The sequence below is a fragment of the Ahaetulla prasina genome, chromosome 3 (genome assembly GCF_028640845.1).
Source record: "Ahaetulla prasina isolate Xishuangbanna chromosome 3, ASM2864084v1, whole genome shotgun sequence".
Lineage (NCBI taxonomy): Eukaryota > Metazoa > Chordata > Lepidosauria > Squamata > Colubridae > Ahaetulla > Ahaetulla prasina.
In genome coordinates, this window is record NC_080541.1 from 170,062,092 (window position 1) to 170,082,399 (window position 20,308).

The 20,308-nt window shown below is 38.9% G+C and overlaps 2 protein-coding genes and 1 long non-coding RNA gene across 8 annotated transcripts in view; 2 read left to right on the top strand and 1 right to left on the bottom strand.

Annotated features, from left to right (window-relative positions):
* The window catches only part of EPS15 (epidermal growth factor receptor pathway substrate 15), a 64,304-nt gene extending 54,169 nt beyond the window's left edge, over window positions 1-10,135 (top strand). For all 3 annotated transcript variants that reach the window (XM_058178016.1, XM_058178015.1, XM_058178018.1), the window contains 4 exons: window positions 2,333-2,409; window positions 4,174-4,336; window positions 7,072-7,238; window positions 8,047-10,135. In XM_058178016.1, the coding sequence (XP_058033999.1) occupies window positions 2,333-2,409; window positions 4,174-4,336; window positions 7,072-7,238; window positions 8,047-8,193 (554 nt within the window). In that variant the 3' untranslated portion in view covers window positions 8,194-10,135. The remainder of the gene's footprint in view (window positions 1-2,332; window positions 2,410-4,173; window positions 4,337-7,071; window positions 7,239-8,046) is intronic.
* LOC131195803 (uncharacterized) lies at window positions 2,424-13,159 on the bottom strand. The gene is made up of 3 exons (XR_009154551.1): window positions 13,024-13,159; window positions 7,526-7,685; window positions 2,424-3,444 (listed from the first exon to the last, which is right to left on the bottom strand). It is a non-coding gene; the product is annotated as an uncharacterized LOC131195803 (long non-coding RNA).
* A 967-nt stretch (window positions 13,160-14,126) lies between these two features.
* TTC39A (tetratricopeptide repeat domain 39A) overlaps window positions 14,127-20,308 on the top strand; it is a 59,257-nt gene continuing 53,075 nt past the window's right edge. For 3 of the 4 annotated variants that reach the window (XR_009154550.1, XM_058178024.1, XM_058178026.1), the window contains exon 1: window positions 14,127-14,260. Coding sequence is in view for 2 of the 4 variants with exons in the window: in XM_058178024.1 (XP_058034007.1) it covers window positions 14,211-14,260 (50 nt within the window). In the remaining 2 variants the exon portion in view is untranslated. The remainder of the gene's footprint in view (window positions 14,261-20,308) is intronic. The other variant, XM_058178025.1, reaches the window with a different exon arrangement.

Genomic DNA, 20,308 nt, shown 5'->3' on the forward strand with positions numbered 1-20,308 from the left:
TCTGTTTATATATAGCTCTAAGTTGTGAGCTGAAGTTTTGACAGCTGAATTTCTACATGCTGGTGTTTTCAGGGTTAAATAAACATTTGTACAAGTTCTTGCTCTTCCAGATCAGATGCTGCCTGGGCTGAGCTAGTGTTTCTTCCTTATCAACTTTTCTCAGATCATAAAGTAATATCACCTGAGCCGCCTCATCATTTCTCCCCCCTCCAAAAAAATGGACCAAATGATTCATAATATTATATAAGGTTTTATTAATGCAGATCCCATATTTAAACTCAAATGTTTGGAAAATTGAGGCAAGATATGCAATACGTTCTGAAGAGAATTTATTCCTTAAGAATTAGACTAAGTGCAGTACAGATTTTAGATCTAGTGTTTTTCTTGAAGCTTCAACCACAAAAGACAATCTAGAGGGCTGGACTTCAATAGTACAAATATGTTGATGATGAATAATAGAAGAATGGCAGTCCTGGGGGCAGAGTTAAAAAAGGGATCAGTCTCAAATCCCTACTTAGCCACAACGGGCTGTCCAATCCCTTGCTGTCCAATCTAACTCCAAACCTTAGTTGAGAATAAGATTCCTCTGCATAGGCTGTTTAGCAATAAATCAGTTTAATTGGATCTTCATGTGTGGACCTGGTCTTTTGCTCCTGACACTATGTCTTATTATGTAAACATCCAAAACTTCCTTTCATGCTACCTGGAGCTTGTATCAAGATGCTACTGCTTTCATGTCAGAAGCACTGAGGCACTTCCAGGTTGAAAGAATTAGCTGGTGACATCATTGTTGCCCAGGAGACATTTTGGTGGGGGCTCTTTTCACGTCTCTGTTAATGTGCCCACCAAAGTGGTACCTATTTATCTAGTTGTGTGTGCACACTTTTTGAACTGCTAGGTGGGCAGGAACTAGAGCAAATGATGGGAGCTCATGTTGGGTCTCGAATGTGGGTTTGCTATCAACCCAGTGTTGTAACAATGAGCCATCATGCTCTTCTCCCTATTCAGATTAATGAGGTTACGGTTTGATGCGTATACCTTGGGAAGGTAGGCCCCATATGGTTCCTGTGCATTCTGAACTTCTCTGAGTTCAGCACGAGCTATTAAATAGGTAATTATTCATTTGTAATATATTTTAACACATCCTAAATCAACAAGAAGAAACCTCAACTATTCTGAAGTACTACAGTGCTTCTGTGAGGTTTACAAGTTCTTGTGAGATTCCTGCAAAATTGTTTATCTTTTACTTTTCAAAGCAGTGCTTATTACTGTGCAAACACAAGCCTGACTTTTGTTTAGACAGTCTTTTATTTTTTTAAAAAAAAAAGCAGTAATATTTGATATTTAAGTTACTTTTGCAGGTGTATTGAAGGCAAATCTATCAGCTGTTCTGTCTTTCCTTTATTTAAGACCATTAGAAAATCTATGGTATATAGCTCCAGAAAAGCCAATATATACATTGTATCAACACAATTAGTTCAAACACCACCAGTGACAAATTTGTGCCTGCCAACTAGTCTTTTTCATACACCCTTTGCAACTGTATTCCTTCTTAACACACTTATTTGGGTCATTGATCAGACTATGATGGGAAAAGTTAATGTTACTATTTTTATGAAATGAAAATGTTATGGCAAAATTGTGCCAAAAGTAAGTGTAATTTAGCTATCAGTTTCTAGAAGTGAGCTGAATGGTCCACAGTCTTTTTTGTGTGTGTAGTGTGCCTTCCAAATGGCATCAAATATCCTGTATTTCATTGTATCAGTATGCATACAAGTGAAATAGAAAACGAAAATATTTTAAGACTCATCATATTTTGAGTTTGAATTCCTTTGCACATTTTGAGGGGCGCAATAAGCAAAATGATTTCCATCACCTCTTGGAATAACTTCTAATTATTTCGATGATTCCTGAGATATTTTTTTTAGTTTAATTCCATATAATTAACTGAATGATAGCCGTGTGGTAGTGAGCTTTACATAAACCTTCTTCATATCTGATGAAAATACATAGTTCAATAAATCATTTGTTTCCTATTTTTCATCTTGCATGGTTTTTAATTTTTGTGCCTCCAAATCAGTGTCAACTCCTGCCTGGACATGTCCCTTCCATTTTGGCAAAATATCAGAAATGTCTTGCCATTGCCTACTTCCTAGGTCCTAGATATGACCAGCCAAAAGCAACCCAACTGGCTTTGTGCTTAAGGCATATTTAGAACTCAGTCTCCCAGTTTCTAGCCTGATGCCTTTGCCACTAAACCAAATTAGCTCTTATTAGATCCTTGCATTGAATTTACCTTCTTTTCTTTTATGTTTTCCTTTGCTTACTTCAGCTACAGATCCCTTTGCATCTTTGTTTGGAAATGAATCATTTGGCTGTGATTTTGCTGATTTCAGCACTTTGTCAAAGGTAATTTGAAATGATTAATGCTTGTGGGCAAAGCATAAAATTGCTCAGGAACAAAATAAAACTTCTGCAAACATTATTGTAATTTAAGTGATTCTCATTTTGAACTATATCTCATTAACTATGGAATTATTTGTTTTCTTTATAAAAGCATTGTGGTTAATGGGAAATTACATCTTAGGCACTTGTTCATTAGGCACTTGTCCAACTTTTGCGGTTTGGCAGCGCCCGCAGGGGAGAGGGGAACTGAGCAGCAGGCTGGCATGTATGCGCACACAGCTCGACTGCAGGTTGAGCTGTGTGCACATGTGCATATGCGTTTGGCCTGCTGCTCACGCAAGTGAAGTTATCCATGCGCCTGCCCGCCTCTCGCACAGCCCAGTTCCAAATCAGCCATGGCCCGATAGAGGGCCATGGCCCAGGGGTTGAGAACCCCTGCATTAGCTGATTTTGATTAGCTCATTTTCTTCTTCAATTCTTAAAATATAATCTTTGGAGAAGCCAAGCCAAATTGAATTTGTTGCAGCAGGATTGATATGGAAAAAGTGAAACTGAATGTACACTCCCAATTATTCAATTCAGTATCATCATTACAGGAAATGATATAGCAGAAACACAACTTTGAGGGTGACACAGTCATGGACACACATGCCATATAGTAATTTTACACAAAAAAAAGTTTTTCCAAAGAAGTCATCAAAACCTGTACCCTTCATTTAAATCAAAAGGACTTTACAGTGGCAAACATCTATCATTAATATTTAATAAACTCATAATAAACAAAGATGAAAGCTCTGAGTAGCTATAGAAATCATTACTTTTTGGAGGACTCCAAATCCCTATCAAATAGTACACTTTCCTCCATGTTTCGTGACCGCAATCCATTCCTTAAATCAGAAGCAAAATGATTCGGGAAAAAGAGATATGCTGCAAAGATCACTGGTTGCTGCCATCCTATTTGGATAAAATTCTTTCGTGCAGCATTATTCTCACTCCAGTGCATGTGATTGTCAAGTGCAGAAATTTGATTGCAAGAACCTGCATTGGTTGGAAAATGATTTTTAAATAATTATTATTGCCATCATACTTCTGAATAGTTGCTAAACAAGAGTGGCCTTTGTTCTGTGTCCTATAAATATATTATAAAGTTGGAAACTTCAAGTAGCACCTCTAGGGAAAATAGTAAAGCATGCATGTATACGATCAGGTAATCCTCAACTTACGACCACAATTGACCCCAAAATTTATGTTGCTAAGTGGAAAATTTGCTAAATAAGTTTTGCCCGATTTTACGAGTATTTTTTTTTTGGCCACATTTCTAAAGTGAACCTGGCTTCCCCATTGACTTTGCTTTGTCAGAAGGCTGCAAAAGGTGATCAGATGATCCCAGGACACTGAAACCATCATAAATGTGTGTCAGTTGTCAAGCATCCAAATGTAAATCACGTGACCGTGGGGATGCTGCAATGGTCACAAGTGTGAAAAATGGTCATAAGTCACTTTTTTCAGTGTGGTTATAACTTTGAACGGTCATTAAGCAAACTATTGTAAGTCAAGCACTATCTGTACTTTAAAAGTGAAAAATGTGATTAAAGCATTGCTTTATGGTAGAAAACTGTGGCCGGTGGGAATCAAGTAATGACTTTAATAGTAGCTTAGTAAGCTGCAGTTGGAAGCAACAGTAGTATGAGGCTTATAATGATCAATAAATAAAACAAAAGACCCCAACTTGTGCATAATGGAGTTTATTTCCTGTCTTTTTTTAAGACGAACAATGAGGTTCCTTTTAATTCATCTGCAACAAGTTCCGTTAACAATATAGTTATAACAAAAAATTTGTTCGAGGAAGCTCCAGTCAAAAATGAAGATATTCCTCCTGCTTTGCCTCCTAAAACTGGAACACCTACCAGACCTTGTCCTCCCCCACCTGGTAAGAGACAGCATTAAATCTATAAATGCTAAGGTTTATATGGAGCTTTTTTCAGATGTTAATGAAACTGTAAAAGGAGCATCCTATATTTTTCCCCACATTCTATAATACAAGATTGTCCAATTTAGTTACAAACTAACTTTCATTATTTTAAAACTTTGGGTTGAATTTTTTAAAATGTCCAATGCAATAAATTATAAAAGAAGCTGTTACTACTATAAAACTCTAAATTTAATTTGATAAGGATGGCTGATTTGAACCATTTTTAATATGAACACTGTAATTTGAATTAGAGGCTAGCTCGCATTTTATATGTCCAAAAGCATCTATGTAATGAAAATTGTGGCAAACAGTATCTACATTCCAACTCAAAACCCTCATCCTGTAACTTTATTATTATTATTATTATTATTATTATTATTATTATTATTATTATTATTATTATTATTATTATTATTTATTCGATTTTTATACCGCCCTTCTCCCGAAGGACTCAGGGCGGTGTACAGCCAAAAGTAAAAACAGACAATACAATATACAATTTAAAATACAAATTAAAAAACTTATTTTATAATTGGCCTAAAAAACTTTAAAATATATAAAACTAAAACCCCATTAAAATTAATAATAAAAAATTTAAAATCGATAAAATTTAAGCCAGCCCAGCGAATGAAAAGATGTGTCTTCAGTTCGCGGAAGGTCCAAGGTCAGGTATTTGGCGAAACCCGGGGAAGCCTGCTCCAGAGTGGGAGCCCCACAGAGAAGGACCTTCCCCTAGGGGCCACCAGCCGACATTGCTTGGCGGATGGCACCCTGAGAAGTCCCTCTCTGTGAGAGCGTACGGGTCGGTGGGAGGCATGCGGTAACAGCAGGCGGTCCCGTAAGTACCCAGGCCCTAAGCCATGGAGCGCTTTAATGGTCATAACCAAAACCTTAAAGTGCACTCGAAAGGCCACAGGTAGCCAGTGCAGTCTGCGCAGGAGCGGTGTTACGTGGGAGCTACGCGTAGCTCCCTCTATCACCTGTGCAGCTGCATTCTGGACTAACTGAAGCCTCCGAGTGCACCTCAAGGGGAGCCCCATGTAGAGAGCATTACAATAATCCAAGCGAGAGGTAACGAGCGCATGAGTGACTGTGCACAGGGCATCCCGATCAAGGAAGGGGCGCAGCTGCCGAACCAGGCGAACCTGGTGGAAGGCCCTCCTGGAGACGGCCGTCAAATGATCTTCAAACGACAGCCATTCATCCAGGAGGACACCTAAGTTGCGCACCCTATCCTTTGGGGCCAGTAACTCGCCTCCAACAGTCAGCCGCGGCTGCAGCTGACTGAATCGGGATGCCGGCATCCACAGCCACTCCGTCTTGGAGGGATTAAGCTTGAGCCTGTTTCTCCCCATCCAGACCCGTACGGGTTCCAAACACTGGGACAGCACTTCAACAGCTTCATTGGGATGGCCCGGGGTGGAAAAGTACAGCTGGGTGTCATCAGCGTACAGCTGGTATCTCACCCCGAAGCCACTGATGATCTCACCCAACGGCTTCATATAGATGTTGAACAGAAGGGGCGAGAGGATCGACCAAGTGAGGCACCTCGCGGTGCCTCACGCCCCCGTCACCACGTGACCTCTGCCCCCGTCAACACCGTCTGCGACCGGTCGGAGAGATCGGTGGAGAACCACCGATACACGGTGCCTCCCACTCCCAATCCCCCCAACCGGCGCAGCAAGATACCATGGTCGATGGTATCAAAAGCCGCTGAGAGGTCTAATAGGACCAGGGCAGAGGAGTAACCCCTGTCCCTGGCCCTCCAGAGATCATCCACCAATGCGACCAAAGCTGTCTCCGTGCTGTATCCGGGTCGGAAGCCGGACTGGAACGGGTCTAGATAGACGGCTTCATCCAGGTATTGGGGTAGCTGTCGCGCCACAGCACTCTCTACAACCTTCGCAACGAAGCGAAGGTTGGAGACTGGACGATAATTACCCAAAATAGCTGGGTCCAGGGAGGGCTTCTTGAGGAGGGGTCTCACCACCGCCTCTTTCAAGGCGGCAGGGAAAACCCCTTCCAACAAAGAAGCGTTGATAATCCTCTGGAGCCAGCCTCGTGTCACCTCCTGAGTGGCCAGTACCAGCCAGGAAGGACACGGGTCCAGTAAACATGTAGTGGCGTGAAGCCTGCCCAACAACCTGTCCACATCCTCGGGAGCCACAGGGTCAAACTCATCCCAAACAGACTCGACAAGACGTGCCTCCTCTCCCTCGCTTGGATCATCCCAATTTCGGTCCAGACCATCCCGGAGCTGAGCGATTTTATCGTATAGATAACCACTAAACTCCTCGGCATGTCCCTGCAAAGGGTCATCCCGCACCTCCTGATGAAGGAGGGAGCGGGTCACCCGAAACAGGGTGGCCGGGCAGTTATCTGCCGACGCAATGAGGGTGGAGGCGTAGGAACGCCTCGCCTCCCTCATTGCCACTAGGTAGGTCCTAGAATAGGACCTAACTAGTGTCCGATCAGCTTCGGAACGACTGGACCTCCAGGTGCTTTCTAGGCGTCTTCTCCGGCGTTTCATCTCCCTCAGCCCCTCGGAGAACTAAGGGGCCGGACGAGATCTGCTTTACTTTAGAATATTTTAGAAAATCACATGAGTTTAGGATATGTAGCATTACTTATACTATATACTGAATATATTATTGTCATGTTCATAATTATGCTAACTGGTTATTTTGGTGTAGGAAAAAGACCTATCCACAAATTGGAGTCTTCAGAATCTTTTAAATTGAATGATCCTTTCCAGCCTTTCCCAAGTTCCGATAGCTGCAAAGGACAGGAAGCTGATCCATTCGCTCCCAGTGGAGTAGGCAAAGAGATGGATTCCAGCAATTTTGCTAATTTCAATGCTGTAAGTATGGAGATATTCAGTGAAATAATTATTGTTTTGCAAGAACAGTGAATGTTCCTATAAACCTTGAAGATGGGAATCAGTTCCTCTGCATTAGTAATCTCTTAGTTAAAGAATACATCATCATGATCTATTTGGAGACAATAGCTTGTTGTTAGCTTTCCAGTAACACATTGAACACTACGCAACAATAACAGTAATTCTGAAAGTTCTCTGACATTTTATTCTAGCCGTAATTGCATGCAGTATTATATAATGTCCATATATCAACCTGTAGCAGGACTTACAAATTGATATTGCAACAACACAGTCTTAGCTCCAAACACTCCTTAGCAAGCAGTCATTCAACAAGCCTCTTCTTTTCTGCCCAGGCATTTGAAAAAGCAGCTGGTTGCAATGTCTGCATGATCCTTAGTTATATTGCATGACAGCCATTTGATACATTTTCTTGAAAGAGGGAGAAAAAAATTAAATAACATTCTGAATCTATTGGCCACATGATACAGGACTCTTTACAAAATTTAGTTTTTTACTTTTTGATTAATTATAGGACTAGTATACTGTACAATGTATTTTAAAATAATTCATCTGTATACTTAGCAAATGATAGTACTTAGGCCTTTTTTTGCCTGGGTTGGAAGCTAAGTGGGATCTGATCTAGTTAATACTATGATGGGAGATCATCTGAAAAGTTTTTTTTTAAAAAAACTGTTCTGGGGAGAAGCAATGACATATTCCTTCCATATTACAGTGTTCACAAATTCTTACTTGCTGTTCTACTAACAAGTCTATGTTTTTTCTGTTTTAGTATCCTACTGAAGAAGATATGATTGAATGGGCAAAAAGAGAAAGTGAGAGAGAGGAGAAAGAGCGACTAGCAAGATTGAAGCAGCAAGAGCAAGAAGATTTAGAACTAGCAATTGCACTCAGTAAATCTGAAATATCAGAAGCATGAAGGGTTGCCTCAAATATTTCTCCTTTTCCCTGGATATCTAAGCTATACGTAAAGTAAATCAGAAGTTACATATGAATGGGAAAGTCAAAAAGGCTTTAAATCCTGCAAATGTGATTTTTTGAGCAATTATCTTATTTGTAACTTTTTCATATCCATTATTTTCATTTGGCAATTGTTTAGTATAGCAATTTTCCATTTGTACTTACCTTGGAATTCTTCTGTACTGTACACTATTACACCAAAGTAGCTTATTTTAACATGCAAAAAAAAAGGAAAACCCTGACAACTCTACATTTTTAAATTTGAACACAGATGCAGCAATATATTGTGGATGATTTTAAAAGACAAATATGTTTCATGCAAAGTACTTTTTTCTATTGTAATATATTCTTTGCAGTGTGAAAATCTTTAAAAATGCAGGTGTGAGTAACTGTGAAGTGAACACATTTGTCCTTTAAAGATGCCTAGGTCACATATAAGAGATCTATGTTCTAAAATATTCATAGATGACATGTTTTATGTCTTTTCAGAAGGGTCCTATTTGCAATTCCTATAATACTGAATTATTTTAGTTTTTCCAGGTGGCTGGCATTTGGCCTGTAAGTAAAACTGGTGATATAGTTAATCAAATTATAATTATTTAAAAAGAAAAATCTAGCTTGCAAATATTCAGGTAATTAAAAATTCTGATAATCCTGCTTTATATTGAAATATTCATGTCTGGCATTACAGTATTAAACTTTATATTTTATGTTTTACAGAGATAGCATTTCATTTTAAATACATGAAATGCTTTATGCTTCTTGTTTTATTTTTACTGGAAGCTCCAATACTGGACTGAAAATCAAATAGAAAGTTTCTTTTTCCCCCTGCATTAACTGCCTTTTTGCCTGCCCATTAAGAGTCTAAAGAAACTTATGACCTTCTCCAGGGAGATAATAAAATTAGACTGGCCAAATTCAGTGTCAAGAATTCTGATGCTAATTGAACCAGTTTCTTTTGTGAAATATGCAAAAAAAAATGGTGATTTGACAGCTGAATTTTAAATAAGGTAGGAAGTAGACTGCACAAAAGATAACTTACAACAGTCAGTTACTGTTGTGTATAATTTATTGAATGCCAACTGATGGTTGCACCTTAAATTAAATACCCTTATGTGGTCACAGAGTCAAAATAAGATTGAATGTTAAAGGAAAAATAAGTTATTTCCTATTCTATATAATGTGTTACATAGTGCAGAGTGTTGAATTCATTCCAGAAATAGGTGGTCCTGTGTCATCACCACACCACCCCAATGCATGATATGGTATTTATAACTAAATTGGGTTTTTTTTTTCTGCTGCAAAGGATTTCATAATTGCCACTGTCAGGATAAGGTATTTCCATTTATCTGTGGATGCTGCTGTCAAGAATCTTTTGAAGAAAGTAGTGTTTCCTCATTTTTTAAATATTAGTTTGGATAAACTTTCTCTTTTGCACTGATAAATGAGAATTTAAACACCTAATAAACAAAATAAAACCTCTTGCCAAGTATTAATAACCTTAATTTTCTCATGGACTTTCATGGCATTAATCATACAAGTTGTGTGGTTAACTGCATTTCTTACTTTTAAATGTATACTTGGTGGACCAATACATTATCTGTGTCACCCATAGTCATGTATACATGTATGTGTATATATGTACACAAACATTAATTCATTCAGGCATAGGATTAAAAGTTCTGAGTCACCTAATGTGACATTTTATGTTACTGATAGATCACAGAACTTTTACTCAAAGTATTTCAATAAACCACTGCTATGTCAGCTTTGATGGCATTACTACTAAAGTTCTAAAAGGCTTGTAAGAACTTTTTCAGGCGGGGTTAACCTCTATTTATAGACTTTGTTTAAAAATTCTAAATACAGCCTGTAATTATGAATTAAACTGTTTAAGTATACATGATGAGCCTAGAGAGTTTTTTTAATGTTTTATGTAAGGCATAACGCATCGCATCTTTGGATCACTGTTCAAAAATTACTTCACCTGATACAAATATAAGTGGGGGAAAATGGTTCAACTAATACTTCTGAATATCAGAAATATGTTCCAACCTCCAGATTAAACTGCCATCTCCTATTAGCATGACATTAGATTTGCAGACAATATGGTACATGAGAATACTATCTTTAAAACTCATTCTGAAATAGAAAGCAAGAAAAGGATAAATACTGGTCTTTTCAATATCTTTATATTTCAATATTACAAAACATGGTAACTTTATAATTGATCTTCTTTTGAAAAGTCACCTTTTAGATTGTTACATGATTATTATACAGTTCCAATATGGTCTGCAATAAAACTACATCAGTAATTTGGTGGTTGAATTTATAACTTGCACTAAAATGAGCCCAAATAAACAAAATTACTGGTTAGCACAAATGTGCTAATCCAGCCACTGAAATCAAAGTAATACTACCTTTGTCAATATCGGTCTAATCCAAGCCTTACCCAACCTGCAACTCTCCAGATGGATCAATTTTGCAGCTCCCAAAATGTTGCCATGAGCTAGGAGTTGCGCTCAACAAGATTTGAAATTATCATTTTGGGAAAAGCAGAGCTTTGCATGTATTTTGATCTATTTCAAGAGGTCTGATGTCTCTATTTGAGGATTTGCACATATAAATACTTTAAGTGGATACAAATGGTGGATTACCCTTACTGAGCAGATCAGTATTTGAGTGTGGTTGGTCTCTGTTACATTTGTAATGGTTTTAAATGACCCACTTTACTAAGAAAACTTAATCTATAGCTTTTATCTCCCACTTACCTCTTCTTTTACACTGTTCCCAGCTTCCAACAGGATGCCTAACAGGACTGTCCATGCTGAGAATAATTTAGAAGCATTTCTGACTGTATAAATCTTAAACAGAAAAATAATGTACTTGTGTGGAGTCTGAAAAACATGCTAGATAACATTCGTAGTGTGCACAGTTTTAATACATAAACTATGCAGTTCATTAAGTGAAATGTCCTCAAAATGTATGTGTATCATAACAGATCTGATAGATTTGTGCTACTATAAAGATTAAAATGACTTATCTACCTATCTGAAACTTTTTTGTAATTTTGGATGTTTTACATTAGTTATTAATTATGGTTGATATCTAGTATTACATTGGTTAATTTTGCTTTTTTTAAAAAATCTACCTTAAATATTGAGGTACTGTGTGAATACAATGTACACGTGATCATGTACATATATAATATAGAATGTACGCATGATCAACACATGTAGATTGATTGATTATGTACCATCAAGTTGGTTTGATCTTGTCTGACTTATAGATAGAAACATGGCAGACTAGTACAGTATGTCTCTGTGAAATACCGAGGATAAGCAGAGGCAAAGACCAAGGTCAGACAATATGCCTGAGGTAACAGAGCTTTTCCAGACAAAAGAGAAGCCATTAAATCATCTACATGAGCTCCAGAGGTGGGGGTGAGCTCCACATGAGGAAACCCACAGCCTTCCCAAGTAAATCTGTCAGAAAATGACTACATTTTGTGTAAGGATACATCAGTAGAATCTTGCAAATCTCAAAGTACAAATCTACTGCCATCTCTTTTTACTGACTGATAAGTTAGTGTGGATTCTCAGTTTTTAAGTCAAGCTCCTGGAAGCTCCTCTCTTTCTCTTGTGTGTTTACGGTATTTCCTCGGCAGCATCAATTCCCCTCAAACACCCATACACCCAGATGTAAACTACCATCTTCTGTTAGCATGGCATCACACTGACAAATTCCAATATTGTATATATCATGCTTACAGCTTTGTGCAAATTCTGTTTAAAAGATGCTGCCTGATCCACTTTCTAAAGCAGATTTAAATGGAGCACATTTGGCATATAAAGAGGCCTTGAGAATACTTAGAGCCATTTGCATGAGTTTATCTTCAATCCACAAAAGAATAAAGTTAAAAAATGAAAATGCCAGCTACACATTTTTTAAAAGAATTAAATGCAAAAGTCTCACTGGGAGCTTAGAATAAGAAAGTTTAAAAAACAGCCTAAAGGGGCAATTAAATTTGGAATATTGCCTCTTTAAAATGCTATTTTAAATTACAGATAATGTACAGTATATCTCTGTGGGAAAGAAAGAATAAATTAATGAAGCTGATTGACAGACAGAGATAAACAGAAGAGAAACATGAAGTTCTAAAAAGATCATGTGATCACAGAAGTATAGAGTGCTGAATGGCACCAGTGTTAAGAACATGAGGGGGGGGGAAGCCTCTTATGTTTTACTCCCCTTTTACAGACTGTAAATTTGATATATATAACAATGTTTATTACTAAAGGGTGCAAAAATTATTGTTAGTCTTAATAGGCAGACCAGACAGGAAACAGAATCAGATGAGTTAATTCTATTTTATTGAAAAGATAAAAGGTAAGGAGTCCCTGTGGTCCCTCTGCTAGTTGTTGCCAACTCTAGGGGGTGGTGCTGATCTCCATTTCAAGGCCATTAAGCCAGCGCTGTCCAAAGACAATTCTGGAGTCTTGGCCAGCATGACGATATAGAGTGCTGTTATCTTCCCACCAAAGTGGTACTATTTACATGTATTTATTTGTATGCTTTCGAACTGCTAGGTTGGCAGGAACCGGGGCGAGGACAGGTGCTAACCCCGTCATGTGGCACTCGGGTCTTGAACCTGGCTGCTGGGTTTTCAGCTGACAAACCCAGTGTCTTAACTGCTGAGTCACTGTGCCGCCCAATAGAAAAAGATATATTAACAGAATTTTGAAAGCCTGAAAGTACAAAGTTCCCACCTTCACCATTAAAACCTTACAATTTGGGGTGGTCTCTTCGGAGCCTTTTGTTCTACACACCATGCAGTTGCAGGTTATGCTCACTCTTATCTGACCATGTTCTAGGCAGCATCTCTTCATCCCTTCTTCCAAGGTCATTCCCACATATCATTACAGTTATAAAAGAAAAGAGAGGAACTGTTAAATAATATTCTTCAAAATAATATATCTATGATAGATAAATGCATACCAAAGGATACTATTTTGTTGTCCAGCAAGGTTATTAGATGTGTATAAAATGCATATATATATTGAAGTTACCACGAGGGAAGATAAAATGACATATATTTTGTGGACTACTAAACCTACTAATTTTTTGCTGAAAATGCAAGAACTAAAATAATTTCTAGACTGAACAAATAAAATTGTCTTTGATGGGTATGTATGTATGCACGTAAAAGATAAATCATGATTTTTTTTTAAAAAAACCAAATAACTATGGCTTAATTCATACATTAGGTATTTGCTATTCAGCATAAGAGATGGCTGCATGGTTTTCCCTGAACCACTTTTAAATTCTTCCTGAAAATTTAATTTTTATGCCATCCAGCCCTGTTGAAACCTTACGGATTTATCCTCCCCTCCCAATGGCAGAACTTGTAAATGTAATAATTAAAGGAACCCATCTTTCCTTAAAAAAAAAATCTCTCTCACGCTTTCTTCTTCCTCTTGGTTGATGGATCCCGTCAGGAACTCTTCAGTCTTCCTTGCAGCAAGAAGGAAACAGAGAAAAGAAAGAATGTATTAGTCTTGGGCGTTTCAGACACGCGGTAAATTGATTAAGACCCTGGCTTGGGTCTTTTCCGCTGGCGTTTAAACCTAAAAGCTCCCTCTGGACTCGCGCCACACCCTGATCAGACGCAAAGGGGCTCCTGGCCAAAGTTGGTGGGCAGAGACGAGCCAAGACGCCGCTTCACAGCGGCACTTTCTTGTAGCCGATCCCTCTAGAAGCGGCCCCTTTGAAGAAGCTAGAAGAGGTGGAGTCCAACCGGCAGGAGGGCTTGCTCCGAAGCATCATAGAACCACGTTTCTATTATAAAGACTGCAAGCCCCTGGCTTTCAAGCTGGGAAGACAATAAGAAGGCCAGCTTCAAGCGCCCTCTGGATTTTCAGAGGGAAATCTCTCGTCGCCAGTTCAGATCTGACAAGCGCTTCCTTGCCGGGTCCGATGGATGCGCAGCACATGCGAAGAAGGAGGAGCGAAGCCAAAGACCCCAGGTAAATACGAAGGTGGGGTGTTGTTGGTCCTTTATTTGCGGGGATGGCCGTTTCCCTGAGTTTTCATGCCTTTTGCTTTCAAGAGCGTAAGCACGATGGGAGGCAGAAAAATCAACTGGGGAAGTTTTCGGTTAGCAATGGGTTTGTGAATAATCACCAGTTGAACTTTCCTATTATTGGTCTTTGTTGCGGTTGAAGACAGATTGCTATATTTTGAATTACTGAGCGCTGTTTCTCCTTCCTTTTACCTTCTGTCTAATTGCAAGCTACTTGGAATATTTTATGGAAATGTCTTACAGAAATCAGACTTCGGCTATGTTCACTTGCTTATACTGATAACAAAAACGAATCGTATTTTAAAGAGTTTTCTAGAACGTCTGTTATTATCTAGCTATTGCTGAAATTTTGCAGATAGCATATAGTTCTATTTGACCTGGTTCAAACTCAGAGAGAGTGTGTGCGGTTAGTTTGTTCAGTCTGTTATTGCAAATTGAGAAGAAATTATTAATTATGGATTAATTATTAATTGACTAAGGTTTGATCTGTCTAATGATTGCTTATAAATAATGTAAGTATGGAGCATATGCACATAAGAAAGGTGACAACTGTACAAATGAACTGAGATCATCAGCTAGTATTAATAGAGAATGTAGATGGGCCTGTGGTCTTGAAGCATTTTTCTTGGTCAGGTAGGCTGGGGAGAATGTAATAGTATGGTTTGCTTACAGTTAATGACCACTTTTAAGTCCTATTCCATACCTAGAGTTATGGAAATAGGGATGAAAGAAGCTAAGCAAATTGTATAGAATAAAAAGCAAGTGTGTTAAAAAATAAACCTAAAATACAGAAGTAGATTCAAAATGTATCAGAGGATAAATTTTCATTTACTACTTATTAGATGGTAAATAAGTACAATCCTATATTTTATTATCATAGCTAAGTAGAGAGATACCTTAATTATAGATACGACCAGGGTATCTTGAATTGCCTTCTTGATGAGTCATTTGACAGAGAAAAAGAATCAAAGCTGTGCAACTAGGACAACTGGGGAAAAAATAAATTACCTTGAACAATAAAATTTGGGGAGGGTTCTTTGCAGTCTTGGCTGTTGGGATGTGCCTGGCATGACAATTATAATGTGGACTATAGTTAATAAATGTTGTTGTCATAATCAATGTACTAGGCATTGAGGTGTAATTAAACTGGTCATTGTTTCTACTGTAACATATGAACACAGCAACTTTCTGGGAATTTGGATTCAAGGAGCACCTAGTAATTAAACTGCATAGTCATATCAGTAAATAATAGCATAAAGCCTCTCTGCTAGTTGTGGCCTTTTATAAAATCACGCTCTCTATTCTGGAGAAGGGGCTGAAAGACACATAAAAGCCTATATACAGGAGCCTAATATAATGTAATATTACCTTATGCATCTCTGTGCCCTGAAAGATTAAGGATATTTTGATAACCTCAGTTTGGTGCTAGCCAGAATCAAGAACAAAGCTTGCTGCCCATTTCCTTTATTAGAGCCACCAAATATGGCCTGCAAAAATCTGGATAATCACCAGATGGTAGCAAAGTGGAACAGAAAACAGCTATTTATTTATTTATTTATTTATTTATTTATTTATTTGTCAAACACAATAGTATATATAAGTATAAACATGAAATAACCATACGAATTGGATACAATCAAAGGGAACATTAGGACAGAAACGGAAGGCACGCTGGTGCTCTTATGCGCGCCCCTTAGGAATGGGGTGAGGTCAATTTTTTTCTTTGCTGCTATCAGGTGATTATCCAGTTTTTTGCTGCTCAAATCTGGAACCCAGTTTTTTATGACATGTGAAGTGAACTACAGGAACAGGGCTTTTCTTTCCATTCCACATGGCAGGTTACTAGATACAAACAGCGATATAAGTTCTGTTAATGTGAAGTTGAGACAGGGAAGCTCTACTACTGTAGTTTGCAAGTACTATACACCAAGAAGGATCTAGTTCTCCTACTGTGCATGTTGAGAAGGGAAAGAATGATTCAAGAGAAAATTGTTTTGATAATTATTAATAAGGGGGAGTAATGCCTCAGCAGTTAAAGACATGAGCTTGTCAGTTGGAAAGCTGAGACCACGGGTTCAAAGTCCCGAGTGCTGTGCAATGCGGTGAGCTTCCAATACTTGCCCCAGCTCCTGCCAATTTAGCAGTTCAAAAGCATGCAAATGTGAATAAATAGGTACCACTTTGGTGGGAAGGGAATAGTGTTCCATGCACCTCGGTATATAATCATGCTGGTCACATGACCACAGAAACATCTTTGGATAATGTTGGATCCCTCAGCTAAGGAACCAAGACAAGCACCTCCACCTACAGCCAGACACAACTGGACAGGGGAAACCTTTACTTTTAATCATTCAAACAGCACCAAGGTGATTGACTTCCAATATTTTTATATTCACTTCCTCTTATTCTGGTATTCCATGACAACATTATTAGGGATATTGCAGATGGGATCAGTAAGTCAACATAGCATTCAAGATCATAATCAAAGTTCTACTCATTTTTTACATGTTTTGCTTAGTCACAGCCAATTATTATTTTTTTACTTACCCCTGGGATGTCCCTCAGTACTACTGCCACAAGACTAGGCAGTAAAAGGTCCCTAGGCCAGGGGTCTCCAACCTTGGCAACTTTAAGCCTGGCAGACTTCAACTCCCAGAATTCCCCAGCTTACCAATGCTGGCTGGGGAATTCTGGGAGTTGAAGTCCGCCAGGCTTAAAGTTGCCAAGGTTGGAGACCCCTGCCCTAGGCCAAGCCACAGGATATATATTTTTTTGCATTTATATCCCGCCCTTCTCCGAAGACTCAGGGCGGCTTACACTATGTCAAGCAATAGTCTTCATCTATTTGTATACTATATACAAAGTCAACTTATTGCCCCCCAACAATCTGGGTCCTCAGTTTGGGGATAAACAATGTATTAAACAATAGTGCTTATGCCAATTCAATTGAGCAAAGCCTTACCAATTCCTACTTTCAAACTCATTTCCCACAGTAATTCCTGTTTTTCCCAATGGGACTGACCCACCCCACCAGTGTTAGCAGAGGTGGCATACTGCAGATCCCATCAGCAAAAGAATTCTGGCTGGTGGGTTCCAGAAGAGCCTTCTCTGCTGTGACTTCTAGAACATCTTACCCCTGAGATGAGATTGGGTCCCACCCTCCTGAGGTTTCGTAAGAGCCTTAAGACCTGGCTCTGCCAGATGGGTTCCCTATTGGGGATCCAATAGGGAAACTTCATGCTGGTGATGGTTGACTAATTAAAACTGACATTGTTTCATCTATACAGAGAGAGATATGGAAGAGACATGTCTAATTTATTGCTTAATTGAAGTGCCTGTGTCTAGGTTGAATTTGCTGCCAGCAACACACAAGAGGACATGTGCGGCTATTAAATGTTAAACAGGCGTTGGTAAAAGACAGGATATGCCAGAACCCATTTTCGCATGTTCATATACTGCATTATTCATAAGTTTTTAAATGGTCATAAAAGGGAGGGGTGGTTCTTATTTTCTTTCTAATTTTGTCAGTCATGAAACAGATACAGATACAAGGTTATTATTAAAAATGGTCTGCTTTTATTGAGCCAGCAGACAGGTGAGACAAATTGTCTGTAAGCTAAAATTGTTTTGGCTCTTGGAGGGAATATACTTCAACTGTAATCGAAGAATTTTCTTATTTAAAGAATGGAGCCATTTTGATTTAATTTATAAAAAGCTGTGTCTTCTGCTTTTTAACATTTTTTACTTTGAAGTAAAGCAGTAGCACATAAAATTTTGTCCTAAATATTTATCCCATTTTAGGTGAAACTATTACTATTAAATTCAGTGAAAAAACTGTATTCAAATTGGTATGCCGTACAGTGACTTCTCTATTTATTAAATTTTCCCATCTCCCCATAAGGCCCATGTGTTTAGAAACTTGTTGTATTACAAGAGTGGAGAGATGCTAGCAAAGGATCCAGTTAACCAGTTAACCAAAGTTTTAACATTAAGTCTAATCTGGAGGAGCAGAAATCCTTTGCCGATGCTAAAAGGATGGTTAAGAAATAACCCACAGGTGCTGTGTCGCTGATCCAGATTTAAAGCATTTAACTGGTGGACTATATTTTGCTGAGTGACACTCATCAAGTTATTTCAGTATCACAGTTTATCTGATAGGCCCTTTTTTTTCATGGACTAGATCAGTGATAGTCAACCTGGTCCCTACCACCCACTAGTGGGTGTTCTAGCTTTCATGGTGGGCGGTAGGGGTTTTGTCCGATACTGAAGCACTTTCCTTTTTTTTTATTTAATTGACTTTTTAAAAAAAAGTCATAGCATTATTTAAAAACATTTTCATTAGGTTTTCATAAAATTTCCCGCGATAATTTAAATTTCTAAAAATATACTATTTGTATCGCCCGCGCATAAGTTTAGTTCACGTTACATAAGTGAAACTAAATGGCGCTATAGTGTGACTGCAAACAAAAGAGCCTCGTCCCAGAATAGCTCATGCATCTCCCCCCATACCACCCAGCTGTAACAGAGAAGCAGAGCTGGTAACCAGCGCTACCCCCCCCAAAACCCAATCTATGATGCGTGAGAGGCAAGCGCAGACAACGATACACGGCGCATTACTGTGGAACTGGTGGGCGGTTAGAACATTTTTCTACTAACAGAGATACAAAAGTGGGCGGTAGGTATAAAAAGATTGACTACCTCTGGACTAGATAATGGACACAAAAATGAGCTGAACCTAATGGTTTGTTTTCACCTACAGAATTTGTACCTCTAGTCTCATTACAGATTTTGAGGGTGCAAATAGAACTGCAGGGAATTGCATTGCATGAACAAGATGAAATGGGTGGGGTGGGGTGGGGTGAGACTAGATTCCATAAATCATAACCTAATACCGTGCTTGTTGACTTCAGCCAAAATGTTTCAGTTGCTCTACATCATTTTGTGTATTTCCAAGATTGCTTTTTTTTTAATGACTGCTGAACAAATAATCCACTGTTCCTTTAAATCAAGATCATATGCCACTGTAATTTACTCGTTCCTCAGGATATTACAACTAGGTGACCTCCTCATCTTTCCATAGCAACTCTAGCTGGAAAAGACTCAGTAGTTGCCCATTGACATTCAACTCAGCTGACAATAATTAACCTCCCAACCCTAGGAAACCTTTCATACAAAATGCACAATTCTCCCCAGCTTCTAGGGCAAGTTTTTCTCAATCTCGGCAACCTTACAGTAAAATGGAGAAAGCCCCAAACTCTATAAACAACTACAGCTTCCTAGTTAATGCTAATGGAGGCTATAAGCATATGAGCCTAGTGTTGGCTCTAACCTTAGCCTTCCTTACACCACAGCCCACTGCCACACACCACCTTTTCCTAGGAACTCCGTCTAAGCAATCTCCACTTTTTGAGCAGCTGGCAGCATTTTCTGCCATGGGAGTCTCTTCAGGGGGTGGCTCCCACAAGGCCTCTTTAGCTGACCTTGCCAAAAGGGGCCTCTTGTTAGGCCCCAGGCTCCTCCTAAGGCCTGCCACAGGGCCTTTTGCTGTCCTGTGCTGTTTATAGAGCCTACAGGCCTAATCCTCGACTTACAATCATTCGTTTAGTGACTGTTTGAAGTTACAACAGCACAGAAAAATGTGACTTATGAGTGTTTTTCAGTCTTTACAACCATTGTAGCATCCCCATAGTCTCCCCGTAATCAAAATTTGGATGCTGGGTAACCGATTCATGTTTACGATGGTTGCAGTGTCCCAGTGTCATGCGATCACTTTTTGCAACCTTCTGACAAGCAAAGGCAAAGGGGGAAGCCAGATTCACTTAGCAAACCATGTTACTAATTTAACAACTGCAGCGATTCACTTGACAAGGTTGGCGAGAAAGGTCGTAAAAGGGGGCAAAACTCACTTAACTGTCCTAGCAATGGACATTTTTGGGCTCAATTGTGGTTATAAGTTGAGGACTCTGTACTGCCTGGCCCTTCCTGTTGGCCT